Raw genomic sequence first — 25,121 nt, forward strand, 5'->3', positions numbered from 1 at the left:
AGCGTGTGGCCGGCACCCCCTAATCATCTTAAGATGAGCTTTGATGCTAGCGTGACGTTGAAGAGAAGATCCGGAGGGGTTGGATTTGTCATTAGAGATCACCTTGGGCGTCTAGTTGCTGCAGGTGGCTGGTGCACACCAGGGCTCACAGTAGTGGGGGGTGCAGATAGGTATGGTGATGGTCATCCTCTTATTCGTGAAACCCGCAGGCTAGTTTTGAAGATGGACGATTTTGAGGCAATGTATTTCGAGAGGCAAATAGAGCAGCAGACTAGATCATCTCTTATATTGCACAGCATTCAAGGGAGATCTGCTGGGCTTCTACCGTAGAGCTCCCGCTCCCACTGTATTTTTTTCTTTCTTCGGATCTGGCAGGATGTACTCACTTTAGAGCTACATGTAATTGCCGTTAAAAAAAAAAAAAAAAAAGCGCGGCCGGCGGCGATGCATATGAACCGCCCTCCTCACCCGCCGGCGCCGCATCCCTGATATGATTCTGATCTGGCAGCGCGCAGGAGAAAGAAGCCAAGCTCGGCCGCCGCGAAGGAAGAAAACCTGGGGCAAAACCAAAGCCAAATAGAAAGCGAGAGAGGAGCGGAGAGCGAGTGGGGTGGGTGGGGATTGGAGGGGGGCTAATGGAGACCGCGAGGGAGGCTCGTCGAAGGAAGATAATGGAGCGCGGATCCGAACGCCTCGCCTTCATCACCGGCCAATCCCGATCCCTTACCCCGTCTTCCTCCTTCAGTTCTTCTCGTCCTCCCACGCTCCAACAACAGCAAGGAGAGGAGGAGAATCCACGATTCACCCCCGCCGGTACTTCTTCCTTCCTCCTATCTCCGATCATACACACACACACACACACACACACACATATATATATATATATATATATATATCTTTCATCCTTTTCTCTGCTCTAGTTTCTCTTTCTTTATTCTCTTAACTTATCGTCACATCCCTTCTTGCTTTTTCGGTAAGAACCTTGTTGCTTTTTTACTAAGAACATCCCTTCTTGCTTAGATAATAATAATTAAAGCAATCTACTTTACCTAAGTTTCCTACTATAACCATGGGATTCTACAGCCTAAAGAGAAACCTAGTGTTTTTTTTTTTTTTTTTTTTTAATATACAAAGATGTCCTAAAATTTGTGTAGGATCTCAGGGTTGAATTTTTTAATTATAATTCATATGAGATTGGACCTGACCCACCGAGCTATTTGGGCTGATCAAAGGCTAATATTTGTGACCGGATTTGATTGTGTTTACATCCTTAATGAGAAGGATAGCTCTAAGACTTAAATAAGAGGAATATATGAGGAATCCTGTAGGTATGTATTTAGTCTCATGTCGGTTATGTACTGGATTTTGAATACTTATATAGGGTCAATAAATCTAAATAACACCTTTCGACTAGTATGTTGGATGAGATTATGAGTTATCATAGATTAAGTCTCTCTAAAGATGCAACAGTATTATATGATGACTAGGTGATAGAAAGCATTCTTATGTCATGATATGCAAAACCAAATGGCTTTTTCCATTTCCATCACCTTTGCTTATGCCTTCTAATTGAGTATTTCGTGGCAGCTTCTTGTGTACGGATAAGGTTATAGAAGAGATAATTGAGATTGATGGGCGATGATGCAGTTTTCTTTCTTCGTGTCTGAAAAAGATGGGATCGAAGAAATTGAATTGAAAAATCAAGGAGTTCTTCCGGTGGGATGCAGACTCGTAAACCATGAGATAATTATACGACCAAGAAAAAGAATATATCTTAGTGGTTGCTTCAATTCTTTGTTTTAGATGCAGTCTTTTCAGCTTTTGTATTTAACCATTCTTCTTCTTTATTTAGTGGATTGAATACAAAAAATAAACATCCTCTGAAACAAAAAATGGGAGCAATCATGGGGATACATTCTTTTTCTTGGTCTTGCTTTGAAGAATATTATTTATTGGGTTAAATACAAAAATTAAACAAACTGCCTCTAAATTAAAAAATTGGAGCAACAACTATGATATATTCTTTATTATTTATTGGGTTGAATATCAAAATTAAACAGAGTGCCTTTAAAACAAAGAATTGTTGCTTGAATTATCCCATGGTTTACATGTCCGCATCCCACTGGAATCCCTCCTTGGTTTTTCAATGGTGCGAGAATGTGACTTGAATCTTCTCTATGTGGGAAAATGGAAATAACTAGATCCTCCTTTGGAATGCCATTTGCTTCCTGTCATTACATCGTATCTGTGCTAATGTAATGCTTGAATGAGAAGGACTGGTTATGATGTCTTATGAGTGCATCATCACTATGATTTAGAATTAGATTCCTTCTTTTCCACCCACCAGAAGTTCTAGTATTTCTATCTGTTTTAGGAAAGATACTTAAGAAGCTGCAATATTTATCTCAATGCTAACTGTGCCCTCTTTACCACTTACTTGTCGAGAACTAGGATGGGAAAAATCCTGGGTAATATCAGGGTGGGGGCTGGACTCGAACCTAAGTCCTTGTTTCCATGCTGACTGTGCACTTTACCACTTCTTTTTGAGAACTAGGATGGGAAAAATCTTGGCCGAAATCCTTTCTACCGACCCCTCAAAAGGCTTTTATCTACTGCACTAGTTGGAACCAGCAGTGCTCTCTATATACCACTTGGTTAACCCAAAAAGAAGAACCATTTTCCATCTCTTTATGCATTCTAGTCATGCAAAGGGCATGCAAGATCGTGCCTCTCTTTCATTTTCAGAGCATGACTCTTTTTGGGGGGATCAAACTATATAACTGGAAGGAACTATCTATTTATTGAATTTTGTCGAGGCGAGAACCAATCTGGTTATCCCTAGTAAACTTGTATATCACTACTGAGAAATTAGTGATGACAACCACCCTTCAAGGTCTCGAAGTATCCTCCCAAGTTCTAAGTATGCCTAGCATGTGGATGAACATTATGATGTTTTGCAGATGTTCTCTGTCATGATGATGCAACTGGCATGGAGGCACAACACAAGCATCGACCAATTGATCAGACCTTCAGTACTGCAGTGGAGGATGATGAAACAGAACTGCTTCCCAAACACGATCAAACAGAGAACTCTGCATGTGTGAGACAAGCAGCGAATTCGTAAAATGCAAGATGGGCAAAAGGTTTCAAAAAGGTGGGATGAGAAAGGAAGCCGCAGCTAATGCAGAGCAAGATGGCAAGATTGCAGAATTGTCAACCAGTCCAGTAGCTAACTGGTTGATAGAGCTACATGTGTAAACTTGCCAATGAGTCACAGAGTCTTGACATCCAAGCAAGTCAGTCATGCCATCTCAGCTTATGAGAATATCGGTTCAAGAAAGACAGCCTGCTTAGGCAAATTCTCTTTCTCGCTTCGGGTTGAAGAAGAGTCAGGTGGCTTCAGTCCTTCATTGGAAAATGCTATACTTTCGTTATGTCGCTATAGCCTATAGCCCTTTTGGTAGTTATGTCGACCCATGGCCATTCCATGGGTGGCAAAATCTTGGGAAGCATGCTGAACCTTAGGCCACCATCTCTAGTGTTGCTAACTGACGCAGCATTCATCATCGGGCAGCTATTACTAAATCGAAAAAGTCACATTAAAGATGGGGCAGAAGCAAGGAGGACAAGGCAAGAGGAATTTGGTTTTGCTGATAACATAGGTAATGCACTGGCGATTGGCCTTGTTTTCCAGAAAGCCTTGAATGCTGCCTTCATGGATTGCAGCATTTGTGCAGTTATCATGATCTCCGGCTATTTTGTTTAAGGCCTTCCTATTGAACTATAGGCATAAGGCAGTACTATTTGTACCATATTGAATCAATGTACCACATATGATATTTTGAAGGGACTGATGCATTGGCATAAAATTGAACATAGATGTTGCTGGCTTTGTTATCTTTCTTCCAAAGTCTTGCATTGAAGCATCGCATTGAATTGAAATGGTAAAATAGAAACTTACAGGCAGGAGAGATGCGAATGACTTGACAGTTGAGACAAGCTAAGTAGATGTTTATGTTTCAGATATCATACTGGCCTATTTCGTTGAGCTAGTAATGTTGCCGGGCTATCTTATACTGAATGGTTCCAATGACTCTTTAACAGTGAGAATGTTAATTGGGAGGATTTTAACTCTTGGGTGCAACTAAATATAGCCTAGCACTGACCAGCCACCAGAGTATTTTTTTCATAAAATTATGGATCAATTTGGTTTTTGGCTGATTCCAAGATCGATACAGGCAACGGATTCATCCAGATCTTTCAAACTCATCACATTTAAGTCATCTATTGAAAATGGGAACAGAAAATGCATATTTGGTACACCTGTCATGTCAGCAGAAAATATGTACTTCCAGTCAAAAAAATTATTGAGGAAAGCTAGAAATCAGAGAGATGACCAAGGCATCAAAGCTCAAAGTAAACAAGTTAAGCATAGTCATTGATGACATTTGTTGTTCTTCAACCAGTACTTAAACTATATAGATGAATGTTTAAAATCAATATGCTTCAAACAATTCATGTTTAAACTTCTGAAAATACGTTTGACAGAATAAGTTTCATAAGAGAGATTTCTAGAACCCTAGTCAGATATGAATGAAAAGTGAATCTAGATAAATTTTACTTTCAATATGAAGCACGGTGGAGACAAGTTAGCAATTGCTTGATTGTGCTATCCTCCCATAAAAGATACCTGATGTTTGTGAAACTGTATCAGCTAATGAAACTGGAGTTCAGATAACTGTTTTTCTGCCCTGGCAATATGTTCATCCAGCTCTGGTTGCTCAAGATTTTGTGGCACATTTCCCGACATGCAAGGGGATGAGCTTCCACATCCCTAAGAAATGGCGAGGTCAGTAATAAAGCATATCAACATGTATCGTGCGAAGCAAGTGGTAGGCTGCCAACCTTGTTGCAATGTTCTGATCATGTATTAAACCTTACAGATGAAGTTGCACCTATGGTGGATCCAGCAAATCTATATAACCTATACTACTACACTAAAAGAGCGCCAAATATTGTAGCAATTGAGCATTCAAGATAAAAAGGAATATGTAAAGATGCTCATCCTAAAGGCTCATGATGATGTTTAGATAAACGATAGCAGGTAGCCAGGTGTCAATGCCAAGCAGATATGTCATAGTTTTGAGCATTGCAGCTAAACAATAGGTGGGGGCAAAATGTCAGAAAGAGGGTAACTAATTTCTTTTTCTCTTTTTTTGTCAGACTATGAGCATATACCCATTGACATATTCTGGGGAAAAAAGGGAAGTGCAGTTCTGTTTTTTAAATGGTCCTCAACTCTGTTCTTAAATGGTTCTTTGTGAATCCATGGGTGCTTGGCTTTGGAAATGTGCATATTGATTGTTTCTACCATTCAAAGATAGCCATGCTTCAATGTTGGGACCTAATCACCATATTAACCATGATCATTTTTACAAGACGTTGTCTACTTATAATCTGATTGGAGCAATGATAGACAAACTAAGTGATTTAAATTCTCAAATACATCTAACTACAAAAAAAGATAGTTCTACTAAGTAGACATACGAGAGAAATCAAGTTTATCTCAGTTACTCTTTTCGAGCGTCGTTACGTAAGAGGCGGAATTCTGCTTCCAATTTTGTTGGAATTGATCAAGCACTTTAGGGCTCTCCTTCATGGTGGCACACCATAAGGATTGAACTTGTATTTTAAAAAATAAATAAAAGCATGCAAGGTGGGTTTTTTAGGAGGTGAAATCATAAAAGCCAAAAGACAGAAAGCATCACAAGTAGTTACCTGCAACAGACAAGTAGGAATTTGAATAGAGCCTTGCAAAAGGAGATCAACTTTTTCCAGAGTGCTGTGAGGGACAGGTGTAATTAAATAGAGTATATCTTTCGAAATGTCTACAGCTCGCACAAGCCCTGATTGAAACAGGAACCAAGTCAGTGGAACAATCAAGTATGATCTCGCAACAATGCATCCTATTTTTTAATTTTCCTTGTAAAGAAACATCAAGAAAACCAACAGCCATTGCCATATAAGTTCAATTACTACATGCAGACTTATTCAAGAGTTCACAACAAATTCCACCAACATGCAAAAGCAGCTAAACCTAAAAGGTTATTGAAGGAAGAATTACAAACTAAAAAGAGAGGAGGGGTGGGGGGTGCTAAACCACAAACCATATGTGCATGGTTTGGCAACAAACAAAATCTATGACAGATGTTATAAACACAAGAAGATTGTTTTTTCCATAAAGGGAATATAAGAACCATGGAGGTCTAGTATATAGGTTATGCGTGCCCAGAAAGGAGGTAAAATGACATTGATAATACAGAGAGGGTTGCTACTTCCATACACATCATCATCCAAGTGTTCAAGGGCAAGAGAAACAATGACACAAGGGCATTTATCATGGCTTATTCCAAAATCTTTTCATTATTTGCTTTAGCCACAAGGATTCCTTAGATGCAAGGTAGGTTAGGATTTCTTTATGATCATAATATGAAGACCTAAACTTAGTAGCAGGAAACTTTCACTTTGGGTAGCAAACCCACTTTGGATTCTTTCCGGACCCAAACCAGCATCCTACAAATTTCCTCCGACTTTTTAGAAGACCCACTTCCCTGTAAGCACACTTGAACCCACTTCTGGTAACTAAGGTCCTAACAAGTTTAGGAATTACTTGATAAGACTAAATTGAGAACCATTCATGACAGTCTAAATCATGTGTATTTTCATAACTTTCAGAGATGAATCTTCTGTCCTTTATAATAATACTAATAATAACTCCACAGTCTTGGCTAGTAGCTGACATGATAACTAGAAAATCAAGTTTAGGAGTTACTTGATAAGAAAATGGTATTTGATTAAATCATAGACTGCCCATAACAATTAACAAAACATATTTTCTAGGTATCTAAAGAACCTATTTAGGCCTAAACTAGGTGACTTAAAGCCTACAAAGAGTCTTCTTCTACCTGCAGTTCAAAATTAGCAACTTTCTTTATGACAGTTGGCAGGAGATTTCCCTGGGAGCGACTAACCCGACAATGTACCATTTTCCTTCACTTGGGGCATCTAATCCTCATCCTTTGTTTATTAGATATCACATATAGTATATTTAATTGAAGAGGTATTCTCTACTCTCAAATATCAATGGCCTGGTATCTGCTCCACAATATAGATACACATTCATATTCAAACTACTCTGCCTACAGATGCAATTAATTCATAGATCAAACATGTAATAATGAATAATGGGCAAAATGACACAATGACCAAAGATGAGTGGCAAAACATCACAATGCAACAAGATTAGCAAAAAGATGTGCATAGACATAATAAATCGCTAACAATCAAGGACATTCCTGCCTTCATGGAAGTTGAGATGTAAAGAATATCAAGTCACTCATGCATGAAGAAATTCCCAAATACGCCAATCAACATCAAGTTCTGTTCCATCTCCCTTTTCATAATCATGACCAAATGTCTTTAAAATTTGGAGTATTTCAATATATATTTGAAATATTTGGAGTAAGCATTAAATATTTGGATCATTTGAAATCAGAAGCAACGAATAGTAAGCAAAAATGAAATATGGCAAGATGATGACAGCCTTACATGTTCACATGCACAGTGATCATGGTTTTATGAGGGAATGTCAGAAAGATATCAATCATAATAATGCAAAATTCTACAAATGCTGGTTGACCATAATGCATCAAGTGATAGTAAAATTTACCAAGTCCAACACACCAAGGTGTGCAATGTTCAGATGAGGCAGGCACCCCTGAACTAATTGCAAGGCCAACAACTGAAGCATCCAAACCGTGATATAGATTGCTGCTTGAAACCTAACATTAAGAGAAAGCACAGAAGCGATAAAAATATGAGAAACACCATAAATAGGGATCAATATTAGCAGGAAAAGTTTCAAGTTTCAACAAACAAATGATATAGCTAATTGTTACAGAACAAATTTAAACATGTGAAAATATGATATGAAATGAAGTCCAGAGAAAAATTGCAATGTGAGAGGAGAGGGAGGTTAAATTAATTTTCGTAGTTCAAAAGACTGTAACCATACCCACAAAAATTTTAAATTATTACAAGATCGATGGTACTATCCGAACCACTAGGATAGGGGACGTCGACCGGGACGGTTCTGGCCTTCAGATCAAGAAACCGGCGAGGGAGGGCGAGAGGGAGGGAGAAAGAGAGGAAAAGAGAGAAAGAGAGGGAGGGAGAGGTAGAGGAAGGGAGGAGAGGGCGGCGGAGAGCGAGAGAGGTGAAGGGAGGGGGGAGAGAGGGCTTTCAAAGCCCTCTCTCCTCCATGGTGCTGAAACAAGGGTTCCAGCCCCTTTATATATATATTTTTGAATTTTTTAAGTGAGGTCAGCAATTACTGCCGACTTCACTTTAAAAAATTTCAAAAACAAAAGTGAAGTAGGCAGATGCTGCAGACTTCACTTACAAAAATTCAAATATATATATATATATATATATATATATATATATATATATATATATATATATATATATATATATATATATATATAAAGGGGTTGAAGCCCCTATTTCGTTTCGAAACAAGGCCTCCACCCCTATTCCGGCACCGCAGAGGAGAGAGAGCTTTGAAAGCCCTCTCTTCCCCCTCCCTCTGCCTCTCTCGCTCTTTGCCGCCCTCTTCCTCTCCCTCCCTCTCCCTCACACTCTCCCTCTCCTTCCCTCCCTCCCTCTCTTCCTCTCTTTCCTTCTCCCTCTCCCCTCCCTCCGCCTCTCTCTCCACCGTCCTCTCCCTCCTTCCTCTACCTCTCTTTTCCTCTCTCCTCCCTCTCCCCCTTCCTTGTCGGTTCACGCTGGAATGGCTTAGTATAGTACCATACCTTGCCGCCGACCTACCAGCATGGGTGCCAGTTTCAGTATTGCAGATCTTGAATTATTACTTAGAGGAAACATAAAAAATCTTTGGTCTTTTACTACCAAACATCCTCCAAATCCCATGGAAGCGTGATAATATTCTTGATACAAAAAGGATGGAAATGCCATAATAGTAAGACAGGAGCCAAAATTACCAAATCGAAGAGGTTAACTTATTCTTGAGGAGAAAGAAGTGCAGATCATGAGAGATGGTATGGAAAATTTGGGTTTTACCTCCAAATCGCATGGAGGTGATAACTTAGTTTTTTAAAAGGCCTATGTGGATAATCAAGGGATCGTATAGTGCATATATAGTATGTGGACTGCATATGCAGGTGTATATGCAGTTACTAATTTTAACTTTAAAAATAAGTATAATATTAATTACAATAATAATGATAGTAATATTTTTTGGATGGATGATAACAATGTATTACTTACCTACTAGCAATAAGGATAAAATGACATATATTTTAATTTATCAATATCCATATCAAGCCCATCTGAAACCTACATCAAACCTAATCATCGGCTTAAACCCACTTAACCTGCATGGGATATGAGTAGGTTGAATATGTAGCTCCAGAATGCTAAGCACATATGCAACCTACAATACTAAGCAAGTTGTACATGTGGCCATACAATGTTAATCAGATTGCCTTTTTGGTTCATATGTGGTATGATTGCATATAGTAACATGGATCCTTCGACCGAACCAACCGTCGATGTGACGACATGGCTCAACAAACCATTCATGAAACTCATGCAGGAGCATGCAGTGGTCACATTAATGGACATGCACTAGCTAAGAGAACTTTTTAGGTTAGGGTACTATTGGCTGGCTTACTATGGGGAAGGAGAGAAGGACAGCATAGAGTTTGTGCGTAGGTGTAAGGAGTGTCAGACTCATGAGGATTTCATCCATGCCTCTTCAACGTCTTTCTTTCATGTAGCTTGGCAAGAAAATTTTTAGTTTCAGTTCTGGGTTTAGGGGAAGGAGGGGGGCTGTGGCGTGTTCAAAAAAGAGGTTGTCCTGGGTTGGAAGAGTCTTCAGCATATTGGTCACAATCATTAAAGACCTGAACCGGAGGTGCTTGAGGTGCAGTAGAAGGAGCTGACTTATTGATGGCTCGGTTCAAGCTTTCCTTTTGGGCTAATAGAGCCTGGAGAATGTTGCGAGTGGTTGGTTCAGGCGGAACCGGAATTTCGGGTTCACTGACATAGTCAATACAATAGGGGATCCAAAAGCGACGAAAGGAGGGAGAGAGATAGAAACAACCCTTTTCAAGGCAAGGGAGCCCCCTTTTTGCTTACCGCCCATACAATGCTAACCAGACAGCCTTTTTGGTTCATTTGTGGTATGATCGCATATAGTAACTAGACATAAGCAATGTGATGCGATTAAGAGATCCCATACATATATGCGAGTGCATATGGCGGCATATAGTATGCACCACATTTTAAAACATTGATAATAAGACAAAAGCCAAAATTACCAAGCTAAAGAGGTCAGCTCATTGTTGAGTAGAAGCATGGTTCGCCATACCGGCCCAAACCAAGCAGTACGAGCTATACTATACTGTACTGGTTTGGTATCGGTACTCGGTACGCTCCCGTATCGACACTCGGTATGCCGAAAAAATTATGTACCATACCATACCGACACAGTGGTATTGTGGAATCGGTACATAGTCTAGTACCGAGACTGCGAATGTTGAGTAGAAGCAAGTGCAAACTAGGAGGGCCAGTAGGACAATTTTCTCTTTTACCTTTAATGGGATGCAAAGGGTATTTCCATCTATTTGCCAACTTGAAGAGAGATCAACCTGTCCATAGGATATAGAGCGTATTTTACTGATTTATGTAACCAAACATGTTCCACCCTTTCATAGGGTGTAGAGGTTCTAGTGTTGATTCTAAAAGAATAGTTTAACTGTACCATAGGAAGCTTCAAGACAAATGACTCTACCTTTTGACCTAAAGGTTCATTTAGTATTTACAAAATCCAAATAACCCTTCAGGGAAATAGAATTTACTTTGCTAGTAAGAATGCTACACTCTGGGATGGCAGCCCCTCCCAACACTTGACCAAAAGACAAATGCTTCTCTTATTCAAAATTGTCATATTTTTCAAAGCACGACTAAGTCGAGGCGAAACAAGAGTGTAGCTCCAACCGATCTTTGACCTAGCAACATCTTTGGATAGAATCTCTAAGGAATCCATTATTGAACCGTAGGAAAGAAGGCAATGAGGAATCCATCTAACCTAGGGTCCTCAACTAATTTATCGAACTTACCTTTTTTTTAAAAAAAAATAATGCCTCAATTGGATAAATTCACATAGTTTACACAATTCTTCTGGTCATGCCTTATCAAAATATAATATTTGTTTATGCAGCTATTGGTCAAAGAGAATCTTCTGTGGCTCAGGTAGTAATTATTTTCCATGATGGAGGAGCAATTGAATATACTGCTATAAATCCGGTTTGACTGGCAACTCCGTTCATAGTTTTAAGATTTTGTAATTGAAATTTTGCAAAAGCAGGGCGTGCCTACTCAAAGGATGAACACTCGTAGCTTTTGTGTTTGTGGTCCAGTGTTAAAAGCTTGCTAAACATGTATTAAAAGCTATTTTTTTGCTATTCTTCTTAATTTAATTAATTGCATATTCTAATTCAAAAATAGGGATCTCGCTTTGCCTGTTCGACCTCGTTCAATTGCCTTTTCCTTATTTTCAATGCTGAAATCATCATTTACTTGATTATCTATGACAATTTATAGTTGGGAATCTATGTGCCTCTGTGAGAAACTGCTAAAAGCCTCCATGCGGAACTAGGTAAGTCCATGGTTGGAAGGACCCGTAGCAACATTCCATAAGATTGTTAATCTCATGAGGCCCGTCACAAAAGAAAAAAGCATGATTGTCCCGGGTGTTTGCAGGTGGAATAGAGACCTAAGAGTAAGGCCTCTATTGTGGTTAACATGAGACAAGATTCAAACTCATGAACCAAAGCATCCTTTTGCTTCAGCTCTTTTTTTTTTCTCTGAAGGCCAAGATAGGCGTATTGACTGTTTTGACATTTGATGCACTCTTTTGCTTGAAATGGATGTTGTGAACCCAAATCCATAATTGCAACCATGTAATCACCTCTTTCTAAAGTTTGCCAGTTTCGATCGAGGAAGCACGCCTGTAGTGTTTGCTTTGTCGAAAGGTGAGGCTATGTTTCAGCTGATCACTAATAGAGGTCAATCTAGAGGCAGTAATCCCTTGTTGGCACCACATTGTGCAATTGTCGAGTTAACAACTACACATGAAAAGGTTTAAGTTATAAAAAGTTTGTCCAAGGAACTAATGCGGCGAAGCATGCTCAGTTACCTACCCAAAGTGAACCAGGGACTCAACATTGCTATCACAAGAGTTGAAAAACCTTATGGAGAACCTAATAGTCTAGCATAATATATAGCTTTACAATCAAAAAATAGAGTTTCATTTCAAAAGGCAATGAAAAAAGCTATTGTTCGAGCGTCAATTAGCCGAGTCATGGATTATCTTATTCTATATGCTTTTGGCTTCCGATTACGCCAGAAAGTCTTCCAAGAAAATGGAGGCAAATACATCCAAGGGTTTCTTCTATAAGAACCTCTAAGAAGACAAATATACTGTTTGCCAGTTTACTGCATAAACTGGATCACTGGACACAAAATGATGTAAAGTGAGAGGAAGGGTCAGACCATCAAGTGGATCGGAATAATGTATATAGGAATCAAGGGCTAAGGCATGCCTAGACCTACCGGGCTCAAAAAGAACATTCAGCAATCTCAGCATTGCTATTATAAACGAGAAGCCATGTCACGAGACGCATGGGGTTAATATTGAATTTTCGTCCCTATTTGGCATAAAGGACAAATTAGATGGCAATTTGCAAGTCAAGCTTTAAAACCAGATCAAGGATTGCAGTCGTTTAATTAGAAGCAAAGAAGTATATAGCCCTTCAGTCATAATTAGTATGCAATTACCGTCCCTTTTTGAACAGTAGCTAAGTTTAATTAATATTAATGGCAGAATAACATTAAATTCCCTCAGCTTAGGCTAAGCTCAACCAAAAGCTGGGGAGTAAGAAGCTGACAATATCACAGCGATATAGAGGATAATCTGAACAAGTAGAGCTACAAAAAATTGAGTAATTAAAACAGTGTAAAGAACAATAGAAAAATTTCTAAAGCTGCATCAGTGGATACAATGGAATATTCTTCCTGACCTGACAATGAAGATGCTGAACTTTAATCCTTGGGAGAGGAACTTCATGAGGAGGAATCGAAGCCAAGCTTTGAACAAGTCCCTGGTATGTTGAGATGTCCAAGTCTCTTGGCAAGCACTGCCTAAAGTAAGCAACCAGTCGAAGATCTCGGATCATGCGTGCATCCTTTTTTATCAAGACCCTGAAAAAATCTAGCTAATTAGCACATGATGGCTTCTGAGAAAATCTACAAATGGTGATTCCACAGACTCCAGCCATCGTAGAAAATTTTAAGTTCTCTAAATTTATTAATCATATATACATATGATAATTCTATCAGTAATCAACATGCTGCATCCTATGTTCCTAGCATGCAAATTGTACTACAAACCCTTATATAAAGTTATTTGCATTTTTTGGAGCCTTATGACTGGCATATTCCTTTCTATATTTGGCTACTTTAAAACAATAGAAGTAAATACTAGACATTATCTCCCATAGTTGACTCCGTCAAGTTTTGCTGTATTTCATTTAAATAATAGATGCAACTGATTTTTATTCACATAAAATATGATTATCCAGATTGGAAAGAGATAAAGCAGACAAACTTAAGGGGAAAAAATAAAGCATGTGAAATGGTACCATTAAAAGTGGGTGTTATAAGATGTCACCCATTCCTACAGACAAGTGAACTGAAAGGTTCCTAATAACAAATGATAACACATAAACAAAAATTTGCGAATATTTTAACATCAAGTGATGCAAGTAAACTCTTGTTTCTCATGTTAAAAATCAAGGTTTGATGTCCTATGGGATGCGAGGCATCCCGGCTATTATGTCCCATTCTAGTGATATAATAGGACTTGAGATGGTGCAGGACCCCGAAACCCACATCCGTAGGCCATCCCGCGCATCCTACCTTCATCCTAGCCGAGACACACAATGATACGATTGTCTCGCTTTCGTCTTGTTGGATGGCAATCATAGGCCTCCACAATGCCAGTAGTTATTGACCTTCCGCACCTCATCCGCTACCCCTCACAGATCTGAAGCCGAGGACTCGGAATTTAGGGTCGTCATCGCCTAGCTTGTCAAGATCTCCTAAGTCACAATCATTGCTCTGCTGAGCAGGAGGAAGGGATCATGGGGAGGGAAGAAAGGGATCAACTGGATGGAGGAGGGGGAGGTAGAGAAAGAGGGAAAAGGATGGACCGGAGGGTGGAGGAGAAGCAAATAGAAAACATAGAGCCAGAGAATGTAAGGTTTGAGATGGAAGGGGTTGAGCGAGTTTCCTTTTTTTGTCATACTTAGCTTTCAAACTTTCAGTAAAGTTTAATTACTTGTTGACAAACCAAGTAGTTACGCTGAGTGGCTAGAGGGAGAAGTTTAAAACCCTATACATAGGAGTGCACAAATCTGAACCTCACAGCATTATTTTTCCCTAAATAAATATTACACACAAAAATAAAAGTAGAAAATAAAAAGAATATATATTGTTGCATATAATATTATATATTTTAGAATTAATATTATATGATATATATTATATTATACAGAAAATAATATCACATAATAATAAAAAAGATGTTAATCCTCATTAATAACAATATTTTAAAATCCAGAAGAATGGATCACTATGTTCATTGCTAAGCAACAATCTGAGAAAATTAAACAACAAGAAAACAATTGTGCACGTATATTAATAAACTTTACTTGTGCTTATTTTGTTATAATTTATATAATATAATAGTCCACTTTTTCATAAAAACATTATATAAAACTCAAAAATATAAAAAATAAAAATATAAAGAACATATATTACTATATATAATATTATATATCTCTACAAAATAATATTATATAAAAAATATAAAAATGTAAAATATATTATAATATATATGTAAAAATAAAATTATATAAAAAATCAAAAAAAGATGTTCCAAGTACTAGGTCCACCTTTTATTACTAAAAATATGAAAATTTACACAATATTTATTGCTCATTCTAATCCTCTTTAACAACAGTATTTTCAAACTCTGAAAAATGGATCACCATGTTAATTACCTAAGCAACAATATAAGAAAACTAAACAACAAGAAAACAATTGTGTACATATATTTAATAAATTTTACTCGTGCTTATTTTGTTATATAAAATGACAATCTTACTTGCTTCACTGTTGCTTATTTGGCATCTAAGCATCAAGTTGTAAGTTTCAATGCTAAAGTACTAAAAGTTAAAAAGTGGCTGGCTATGCGACCAAGCTTTGTGCAGTAAAAATTGCCATTTTTCATCAAACTGCTTCATTTTTGTCTTGTCAAGGGCTCATGCAATATTAATTATAAGAGATCGTTGCTTGGTAATCAAGAAAGGATCTCCAATAACCTAGAAGGCCAGAAGAAATTGTAGTATCAATTTTAAGAAATATGAACATTCAACCAAAAGGTTTCAATGCATAATGGACCAAACATAAACAAATCTCCTTAGCTTATACAAACATTTATCCTCATGAAATCTAACAGTAGCAGGTCTTAAAACAACCTAATCAGCATTGACCTAATATGGCGCGGTAATATTAATTGGCATTGTTTGATCAACAAAAAATGCTACCAGCCAATATTCAAATAATTATATTTCCATTTACATATCTTCTCACCTTTAAGTTTACACTAAATAGGGCCAATTTGTTATAAATATATTATTGTTGAAGTTCAAATATATTTATAAAACAACAAAACTTTGCAGATAAATTAAGAAAAAAAAAAAAGGTATCCCAAGCACGTACCGGGATGCTTGACCGGGATGGCCATCGGGATGCAGCGGGACACATGACATCTTGTTCCATGGGGAAACCAGGACACTCCTGCCATAGGATATAAAACCTTTATAAAAATGGCTATTGCCATACTTAAACCGGAGACTTTGACACTTCAAAGTAAATTTAAAGAGAGAATCCTCCCTCTGATGCACACAGAGGGAAAAAACCAGAGGGCTTGCATAGCATTAATTCAAGGCCCAAACATTTATCCTTACTATATGATAACAATAGTTTTCAATTTGAGGAATATTCCATTTAATTTCATCTGTCATTTTTTCCTCCAAAAATACTGTTCCACATCTCTTACAATCATAGCTCCTATTCAAATAAATCTGACTTGTTTAAAAAATAAAATAATCAAAATCCTAACTAATAAAAAAGGAAAAATAATAATTAGATTCTAATCCCTCTTTTTAATGTTGACAATGTAAACATATGAGAGAGATCCCACAGCTCTATTAATGATTTGTATATAATCAAATATAAATTTTATATTTCTCAAACATGCATTGCCTTTGCCTGGTGCTAATAATTATAAAAGAAAAATGTATAAATAACTTACTGTCGATTCAAAGATTCCTTGCAAGCTGCACAAATTTCAAACATTTTAACCGAGTGCTTCTGGTTTCCGTCCAACCAGAACGTTCCAGTTGGCAGATTCTTTCTTTCGGCAGAGATGCGTATCTGAACCACATGAGAGGGAGACATATACTGCAACATCTTCACCAACATATCATATCCAATTCCTAGGATAGAAGAAAATTAAGCAAATTGTTACTGCATCTGAATTTATATCAAGTTAACAAAACCCCATGAACTTCTGCGGTCAACAAGCCCCAATCAGATCTTAAGCAGCTGATGCTCTTTTGCCACAAAGAAGCCAAATGCTACAGCAGAAGCAAAGTTACAAATGCTAGGAATAAAAACATACCTTTCACCCATCCTGATGTGTTAATAACAAGAGGCAACATAGGTTTCCCAGGGTTATCAAGCTCAGTAGATTGATAGTACTCACTCAGAAAGTGATTGTAGAGGCTGAAAATACTATTTAAATAAATTTTGGGATCACTTCTTGAAGAAACATCACCAAAAAATAAGCACCTGAAGGAGACAGACTGCAGTTAAGTTTCTTGGAACTCAAACACAAGATAAGATGCTATAATTAATGAACTGGAACATGATAGTATCATATGCAGGTAAAAATTGAAATAGAGCCATTTTATACGTAAGATCCAACGAAAATTGGCTGATATTGGCTGATAGGTAGATCATGATACTTTTCTCAGAAGGAGGAGAAGGAGGAGGAGGAGCAGAATATAACTCAACCTTCAACAAACATATTTTCTCAATAACTACCCAGCAATATAGCATCATAAAAACCCCATCTTTAAGTTCCACTAACATCCTTCTACAAATTTAGAATTTTTAATGCTTACAGTCTCCAAAACAGAAAGGGAGACAAAAGGAGGAAAATGAATATTTTCTCAATAACTACCAAGCGATATAGCATCATAAAAGCCCCACCTTTAAGTTTCATTAATATTTTCCTACCTTCCGACCAAGAAGCTCCTATATGAGTGGGCAAACTGCTTCCTGGCAACTATGTTGTTTACTGAGATCAACGCCAACATTATAACTATATATACATATATAGAAACACATCTCCACAACAAGAATTACGCACCTATATTGGAATAACTATCGGTCCTTGTTTAAGGTCCTTTACAATGTAGAATCTTTAGGACCTTACATGTCCAATGGATATTGTCTAGAAATGGATTAATGTTGATTATATGTCTTTGGTGCAAGATTATATCCAGTAGATGATCTAAGGCACGCAAGTTATGTTAAAGCAATTTTAGCAATGAAGCAAATAGCAGAAGTGCAACAACATCAAAGGCATCTAATCTCATTCATATACCTTCACAATAACCTCTCCGCTCCAGCTTACCAAACATATGTTGCATGATTTATTCGAAAACAAAGAAGAAATATTTTACCAAATAATTGATAATTTACGATGCTGAGCATAAGTGATCCGATGGTATAAAAAATGAAAAATTAAAAGTTGCAAATCAGCTAGAGATTCTCTACCTCTCTGGTGTCTTCAGATACAGAATCGTCAAATCTGCAAACACATGAAACGCAGCTCAGAAGCTAGGTCTCATACTTCACTGATCGTCGGGTTAAATGAAATAGCACGTTAAAGAAAGAAAGCCAAGAACGTATGTGGATCAGAACATGCCTGGAGTTTGCTTATCGATGATGTGAAGGGAGACGCAACCAGGAGCGGTGAATTCCGGCTGCCCCACATCCGTATCCAAATAACCCACTCTCTTGTACCTGCAAGCATCCATTTCAACATAAAATTTTACGAAAACCCTGAATTTTATAATGACCCGGATCAAGAACAGGGCAGCCAGAAGAGATGACTGAGATAAACTCATACTCTATCTCGCTCCGGCCGGGAGGGATAGTTACAGATAAAACCAAGAAGAGCGGGAGCAAAAGAAAGGGGGAAAAAGATCAGACCTTGCCAAGAGGGTATTGAGGAGAACGCGAGAGAAGGTGGATTTGCCGCTGTTGCCAGGGCCGCAGACCAATGTGACGGGAGGAGGACAAGTAGAGGAGTCATAAGCTATGGCATCCGCCGTCTCCTCCCACCCCTGAGGAATGACCCATCCCGGATCCGAAGAAGCCTTGCCAGCGCTCTTCTCCACTCGAGCCATCCTTCGGTCTCTCTCTCCCTCTCTCTGTCTCAGGCTTTGGCTTTGTTACTTAAAAGGGTTTTTTTTTTTGGAAATGGGTTGGGTTGGGGGGGAGAGAATTAATTGCAGGAGGACAAGTGCATGATTCTTGTGAAGGTAATCACGCTCTTTAGGGGCTCGGTCGTTTGCGGCAGCGAAAGACGACGGAGAACTTCAATTCCTCGGATGTCTCTAACTCTCTTTGTCGCATCGATTTCTCAGGGGGGGCTATATAATAAAATTGGGTGGAAGAGGGCGAGGGGTTCTACTTCCACCGGAGAAGAGGATCCGGCGGCGACGGCGACGGCAACGGCAATACACGGTGCCTGGGAATCCATGGGGTACGTATCGAAAGAGAAAAAACGGAAACAAAAGCAGGAGAAGATACTCTGATGCCTGACGGTAGCGGGAGCATATCGGTGGGTATTAATGGGGGTTTATTTGGTACTTCACAAATTGGAGAGAGGGGCTGTATCTTTCGCGCGAAAGAAAGATTCGCCTTCCTTCGAGCGAAACCACCGTTGGATCGCGGAACGGTGCTTCGAGATATGTGCAAGCAGAGTTCGGATGGCTTTCAGATCTGCGCCGAGAGCGATCCAACGGTCGACGTCGCGAAAGTTTCGCATGACAGATACAACCCGAACACCTGAAGTTGCGTAGAATTTTACAGATGGCGAAGAGGTCGGCCTGCATGAACTGGGCTCGACAAGCAAGGCCCAGTTAATTTCTGATTAGAACTAATTCAATCTACCGGGCAGCAAGGTAATAGACTAATAGTAACATCATTATAAAATAAGAAAATAATTTTGATTAATAATATAGTGCTTTCTTTCTCACAAAATCTTCCAAAATTTATTCAATTTTGCCCCTAATAAACTACCTATCCATGTATTTGGCACCAAAAACAATAAATTTATAATGGTTCGGAGAAAGAAAGCACTATATTATTAATCATATATTCACATCGATCCTCGTAATGTGTTTATTGACATTTATGAAAAGTGGCATTTAACACATGCCAAAGATCATTAAAATTTCAAATTTCACTCAAAAGATTAATTTTATATTAATTAACTTAACATAATGATCACAAATATATATAGTAACCGTTTTTCTTCTCTTCCCTTCCGCGTGATCCATTAAACCCGGCTAATTAATAAAGTCATAACTTATCCCTTCAAAACGGAGAAACCTTCGATAGATATTTTTGCTTGGGTAAAAGAAATGATAGAGAAATAAAACTATTGGTTTAAATTAAAGAGAGAAAAAAAGTAATTTTTCATTTTAATAAATGGCTTTATTGTTGTAAATAAATGAATGTAATGAAAAATTAATGAAGGAACTATTATAGTTATAAATAAATTTAATATAAGATTAGCGTGTCAATGAAATAAATGATTTAAGTTACGAGGAAGTATCAAAGGAACATGCAACTGGCTTGATGAATAGAAATTAAGGAATACCATGATGATCGGTTTCAATATAATAGAAAGCAATGATACAAATAACTTATTATTCATGGTAATCAATATAAAGAAAATAAGCTAATAAGAGAATTCAATAATATAAGAGAACATATGATTAAAGAATATGACTGGTTGGAGGGGTAGTTTCGATATTTCCCTAGATACAGCCAAAATTTAGGTACAACAGAAATCAAAATTATTTACTTTTAGGATACTATTGATAGTTAATAATTCTTGGTTTAAGAGGAATGTGTAAGTTATAGTGACCTTTCTTTTGGAAACAAGTGCAATTTATAAAGCATAACCCAAGCATGGTGCCCCTCGCCTCTTTGGTGAGTGGTGAGGAGCCGCCCAAGTGTGTGAGCCACACACATACAATACGATGGCTGATAATGAATTTAATAGCTGCTTCATCCAATTGCATGTATACTGGTTATTGCTCACTGAAGTCTGATTAGGTACAGCTTGTGAGCCACAAGCAACCTCATCTTAACATAACTGACCTTGTACACTCCTTTGCTTTCCTCGATTGCCTTCATAGGACGGTTAGGTTGTAGGAATCTATATGAGTTCTGACGTCCTCGCTATGCTAAGAATTCAAATACATTCAAATCTAATCATAAGTACCATGATCAACTCGTGGTCAACTCCAATGGAATTGTGTCCGCCAGTCCACAGCCTATGGGCCTGGTCCACTCTAATACCATTTATCACAACTCGAAAACTTATCCAAAAAGGCTAGTCGATGATATTATTTGGGTTCCTTGATTCTATATAAATACCCAAGATTTATTCAGTGTACAGCCGATGTAGAACAACACGCACGCCCGTACGAATCCTGTTGCCCAAAAAGACAACCCAAAGGGGGGGGGGGGTGAATTGGGTTTTAAGTAATTATTACAAATAAAACCTTAATGAGTAACTAATTAAACCTTATTGCAAGTGGATGAATTAGTTTACTATATGCAGTGAATGAAGGGGATGAAAGAGACAATGAACCAATCACAAACACAAGAAATTTTATAGTGGTTCGGAGCTAACCCTTGCTCCTACGTCCACTTCCCAAGCTTCACTTGGGAGTTCACTATAATCCCTCGGATTACAGCCGGTTGTTTTACAAGTTCACAACCCAACTTGTTTTTTACGAGATCACAACGAACTCGGTCGGTTTTCACAGGCTCACCGACTAAAACCATCCGATTGTTTTTCTGGGATCACAATCGAACCCTTACACGTTGGTTTTACCCTCGGCTCACCAACCAACCTTAACACCCTTGATTCAATCTCCTGATTGAATCAAGTAAGAGAAACAGTTTGGAAAGAGTACAAGGATAGCTTCTTAAAAAGCAAATATGAACAATATGAATAAAGTAGAGTTAGAAGCCCACAAACAGATTTTTGGAAAGGGAAGAAGGGGCTTCTCGAACACTGGGACTCCTCTTTGAGTATGTTGAAGATTTGCTGTCAGAAGGGGAGCCTTGAAAGCGAGGAAGGCGTTTGTAGGATTGACTTCAATGTACTTCTTCCTTCTTTCTCTTGTATTTACTCTAGAGAGGCCTTGGTAGGTGGAAATCACTTTTTCTTTGAAAGGAATCTCTCTCTTGATGTCTATTACTGTTCACTCTGGCTATTTAAACAATCCCCTTTGAAAACTAGCCGTTAGACACAACTTTAGAGCCGTTCTGCACAATCTGGAACTCCTGACAAAGTGTCCATTGGGATCAGAGTCGACTCGCTTGATCTGGAGTCGACTCGGCTGTTGCTGGAGTCGACTCATGCTTTACTGGAGACGACTCGCCCACTGTTCAGGATTTGAATTAAAGTGTTGTCCCGTTCTGGAGTCGACTCGGCCAAACTTGGAGTTGACTCGCCAGTATCCGGAGATGACTCGGCCCTCTGGAGACAACTCGTTCTCAGGATTTCAGAGATCTTTCTTTCAGGTTTACTCCCTCGAGTCGACTCGGATTCTCTTGGAGTCGACTCGGCTCTCAGAGACCGAAAAACTGGTCTTCTGTCTTTGGAGTTGAACTGCCTCGGAGTCGACTCGGATCGTCTTGGAGTCGACTCGGCTCTCAGAGCCCAAAAACTGATCTTCTGTCTTTGGAGTTAAATTTCCTCGGAGTAGACTCGGATCGTCTTGGAGTCGACTCGGCTCTCAGAGCCCGAAGTTGGTTCTCTGACTTTTAGTCTTGCTTTCCTCTGAGAGTCGACTCTTGCTTGTTTAGGAGTCGACTCCCCAACCGTTGGAGTCGACTCGAATTCTTCTTGAGTCGACTTGGTAACAGGGTCCAGAAAACCACTTCTCTGTCTTTCTGTCTGTTACTCCTTGGAGTCGACTCGGAACTATCGGGGGTCGACTCGGCAAGCATCGGAGTCGATTCGAATTCTTCAGGAGTCGACTCGGTGACAGTGTCTGAGATTCATCTTTCTGTCATGCTGTCTGTTCTCAGTCGGAGTCGACTCGCAGTGTGCCGGAGTCGACTCGAGCCTGTGCCAGAACATCTGAAACACTTGGAGTCGACTCGAAATCTTCCGGAGTCGACTCAAGTTTCAGCCTTTGACTTAAGCTGATTTCCACATGCACTCAAAAGAGGATTCTTACAAATTTTGCTTGAGATACTGGATTGAATTCATTAGTATAACATAAAATATACTCAAATGCTTTGGTCTCATCAAAATCAAATTGGGATATTATCAATCACTCCACAAATCCTCACATATATTTTCTTTGCACCCTCCACATCTGGTTTGGTCCGCTTGCTAGAAATTACTTGTGCTAGTGGGCCAACCTGTAGAGGCCCGAAGCTTTGGAGTTCTTGAACGTGCATTGCATGCAGATGGGGAGGAAAACTTCGATTGAGAGTCTTCTTCCTTTCTGATCACACCGAAAATCAAGTATTTTATGGCGATCCAAAAACCGGCAAAGACCCTAGGTTTGCATCTATAAATAACAATCTGTCACCTCTTACGAGCTCCACCGCCAGAAACGCCAGAAATCACCGTCAATTCTTGAGCTTTTGTTGAGTTTTCTCCTTCGGTGTTCGCTGAAAAAGAGTCGTCAGATCTTTGCCGGATTGAGATAAGGGGTCACATCTTCTTCCTTTTAGTTTTCCGGTTCGGTGGTCGTTGTCGCCATAGATTTGGGCCGGCGAGTTGCCGAAATTGCTTGAAAGAGGGCATCCCCTATTTTTCTCTTCCATCCTCCATGAATTTTGCTGACCGCCGATCGCGACCTATTGCTCGAGGCTGTCGTCGTCGGTGCCGCAGGGATTGCTATGAGAAACCATCCCTTGGCTCTTCCATGGTGGGATTGAGAAAGAGAGGGATAGAGACGTCTCCCTTGTTTTGGGGAAGAAGAATAAGAGAGTTCTCTCTCTTTTCCCTCTCTTTCTCTCTCATTTTCCTACTCTTCTCTCTCTTCTATCTTTAATTAGGTAGAAGATTTGTGGAAGAGAGATTCAAGGGACGCGATGGTAGATCCCTGGTGAACCCCAGTAGAGGGTTCTCAGTAGCTAATTTTTAGTTTATGGTTTTTTTTATCTTAATTATGCATTTGGTATTTTAGGGGAATGATCGACACGATTGGGGAAACTTAAGTAAGGTTCTTGACACCGCAATTTCTAAGTGAGGTGTGGATTGAGTTGAGTTTGTCGGAAGTTGAGTAAGAATTTTCGAACATTAATCACCTTTATTTATATATAATTATTTTGTGCATTGGTGTTTGTGCCTTGTATGGCAACTGCTTATTATATATTTATTTGTTAAGTATACAAGGATCTATGTGAAAGAATGTACCATGTATTTCTAATTTTGATTGTATGGACCTTGATACTTGCGTGTATCTTTGTGGAAGAATATTATGTTGAGTTATATTCAAATAATAAGCATATTATTGAATTGTATATTTGCATGGTTGATTGTGGTGCTCTAGATTGGCCACATTATTGGTGCCCCACTACAGTTCAGCAATATGGTACTATTTATGCCCCACCACAGGCTAGAAATATGATACTGTTGATGCTCCACCTGAAAGTGTGTCTAGGGTTCTAGCAGTAATTAGCATGCTGAATTTTAGAATTTTTTTAAAACATGGCTGAACCTGATCAGATTTGTGGAGTGATTGGTTATACCCCTATTTGATTTTGATGAGCTCAAAACATTTGAGTATATTTCATGTTGTACTAATGAATTCAATCTAGTATTTCAGGCAAATATATGTAAATTTATTTTTAAGAGCATCGAGCTTTTGTTCAAGATTATTTGGCTAAGTGTTGAACACAATTAAGCCAAAGTCTGAAGCTCGAGTCGACTCCGGAAGCTTGCGAGTCGACTCCAAGTGTTTCAGAAGTTCTGGCACTGATCGGTTATTTCAATTTCAAAAATAAACCACGCAATAGCACGTATCCTGTAGGATAGTGATTACCGGTGTCGGTCCATAGGGATTGGAGACAAGTTATTTTTTTCTAATTAAATAATTACTTCAAAGGGGATAAGCTAGAGTAAATGATAAAAACAAAAAATTAATATGGGTGTAGTAGTATGAATTATCTATGGAGAGATGTGTTTGAGGGCTAGATTCCACCGATAGATTTATATCCGTAACGCTTTCAATGATTGAGTTGTATGTAAGACTTGATTGCTTCCGACTACAAGCCAAAGCAATCATTAAAAATTATGATTAATTCACAGCATGAATCATCTAAGTCTAGCACAAACCATCTACTCTAACGATAAGCATGACCTGTCTAACCTAGCATGATGCATCTGATCATTAAATCATTAAACATGAAATCAATGTCACATGAATATCTCCTCCAAACCACAGGTGTTGGATTCGATGAAATAGATCAATCTATGTAAAATATTTTATGCAAGATAAATGATTCACATAAATTGGATAAATCATAAGATCAATTGATAAATTCTTCATCATGCAACCATCTTA

General features: G+C 38.6%; 2 protein-coding genes across 2 annotated transcripts; one reads left to right on the plus strand and one right to left on the minus strand.

Annotated features, from left to right (window-relative positions):
- The first annotated feature begins 506 nt into the window (after positions 1-506).
- On the plus strand, positions 507-3,892 carry LOC103697181 (uncharacterized). The gene is made up of 4 exons (XM_089928662.1): positions 507-813; positions 2,961-3,120; positions 3,278-3,296; positions 3,446-3,892. The coding sequence occupies exons 1-4, from the start codon at positions 636-638 to the stop codon at positions 3,764-3,766; spliced, it is 678 nt and encodes a 225-aa protein (XP_089784788.1). The 5' UTR covers positions 507-635; the 3' UTR covers positions 3,767-3,892.
- Positions 3,893-4,417: 525 nt separating this feature from the next.
- LOC103697179 (polynucleotide 5'-hydroxyl-kinase NOL9-like) lies at positions 4,418-19,108 on the minus strand. The gene is made up of 10 exons (XM_088710792.2): positions 18,496-19,108; positions 18,209-18,306; positions 18,058-18,091; positions 16,895-17,064; positions 16,526-16,709; positions 15,931-16,008; positions 13,167-13,347; positions 7,730-7,841; positions 5,779-5,906; positions 4,418-4,834 (listed from the first exon to the last, which is right to left on the minus strand). The coding sequence occupies exons 1-10, from the start codon at positions 18,690-18,692 to the stop codon at positions 4,715-4,717; spliced, it is 1,302 nt and encodes a 433-aa protein (XP_088566918.1). The 5' UTR covers positions 18,693-19,108; the 3' UTR covers positions 4,418-4,714.
- Between the last annotated feature and the right edge of the window lie 6,013 nt (positions 19,109-25,121).

This window comes from Phoenix dactylifera, chromosome 1, assembly GCF_051530095.1.
Source record: "Phoenix dactylifera cultivar Ajwa chromosome 1, Ajwa_hap1_PhDact_Kaust_v1.1, whole genome shotgun sequence".
In the NCBI taxonomy this organism is placed as follows: Eukaryota; Viridiplantae; Streptophyta; class Magnoliopsida; order Arecales; family Arecaceae; genus Phoenix; species Phoenix dactylifera.

What these genes read in the sequence shown, in the direction of transcription:
- LOC103697181 (XM_089928662.1), top strand. Translation starts at nt 636, where the DNA reads ATGGAGACCGCGAGGGAGGCTCGTCGAAGGAAGATAATGGAGCGCGGA. An exon ending in TCCACGATTCACCCCCGCCG is followed by an intron (nt 814 to 2,960) that starts GTACTTCTTCCT and finishes GATGTTTTGCAG; the next exon opens with ATGTTCTCTGTCATGATGAT.
- LOC103697179 (XM_088710792.2), bottom strand. Translation starts at nt 18,692, where the DNA reads ATGGCTCGAGTGGAGAAGAGCGCTGGCAAGGCTTCTTCGGATCCGGGA. An exon ending in TATCTGAAGACACCAGAGAG is followed by an intron (nt 17,065 to 18,057) that starts GTAGAGAATCTC and finishes TGTCTCCTTCAG; the next exon opens with GTGCTTATTTTTTGGTGATG. An exon ending in CACATCAGGATGGGTGAAAG is followed by an intron (nt 16,710 to 16,894) that starts GTATGTTTTTAT and finishes CTTCTATCCTAG; the next exon opens with GAATTGGATATGATATGTTG.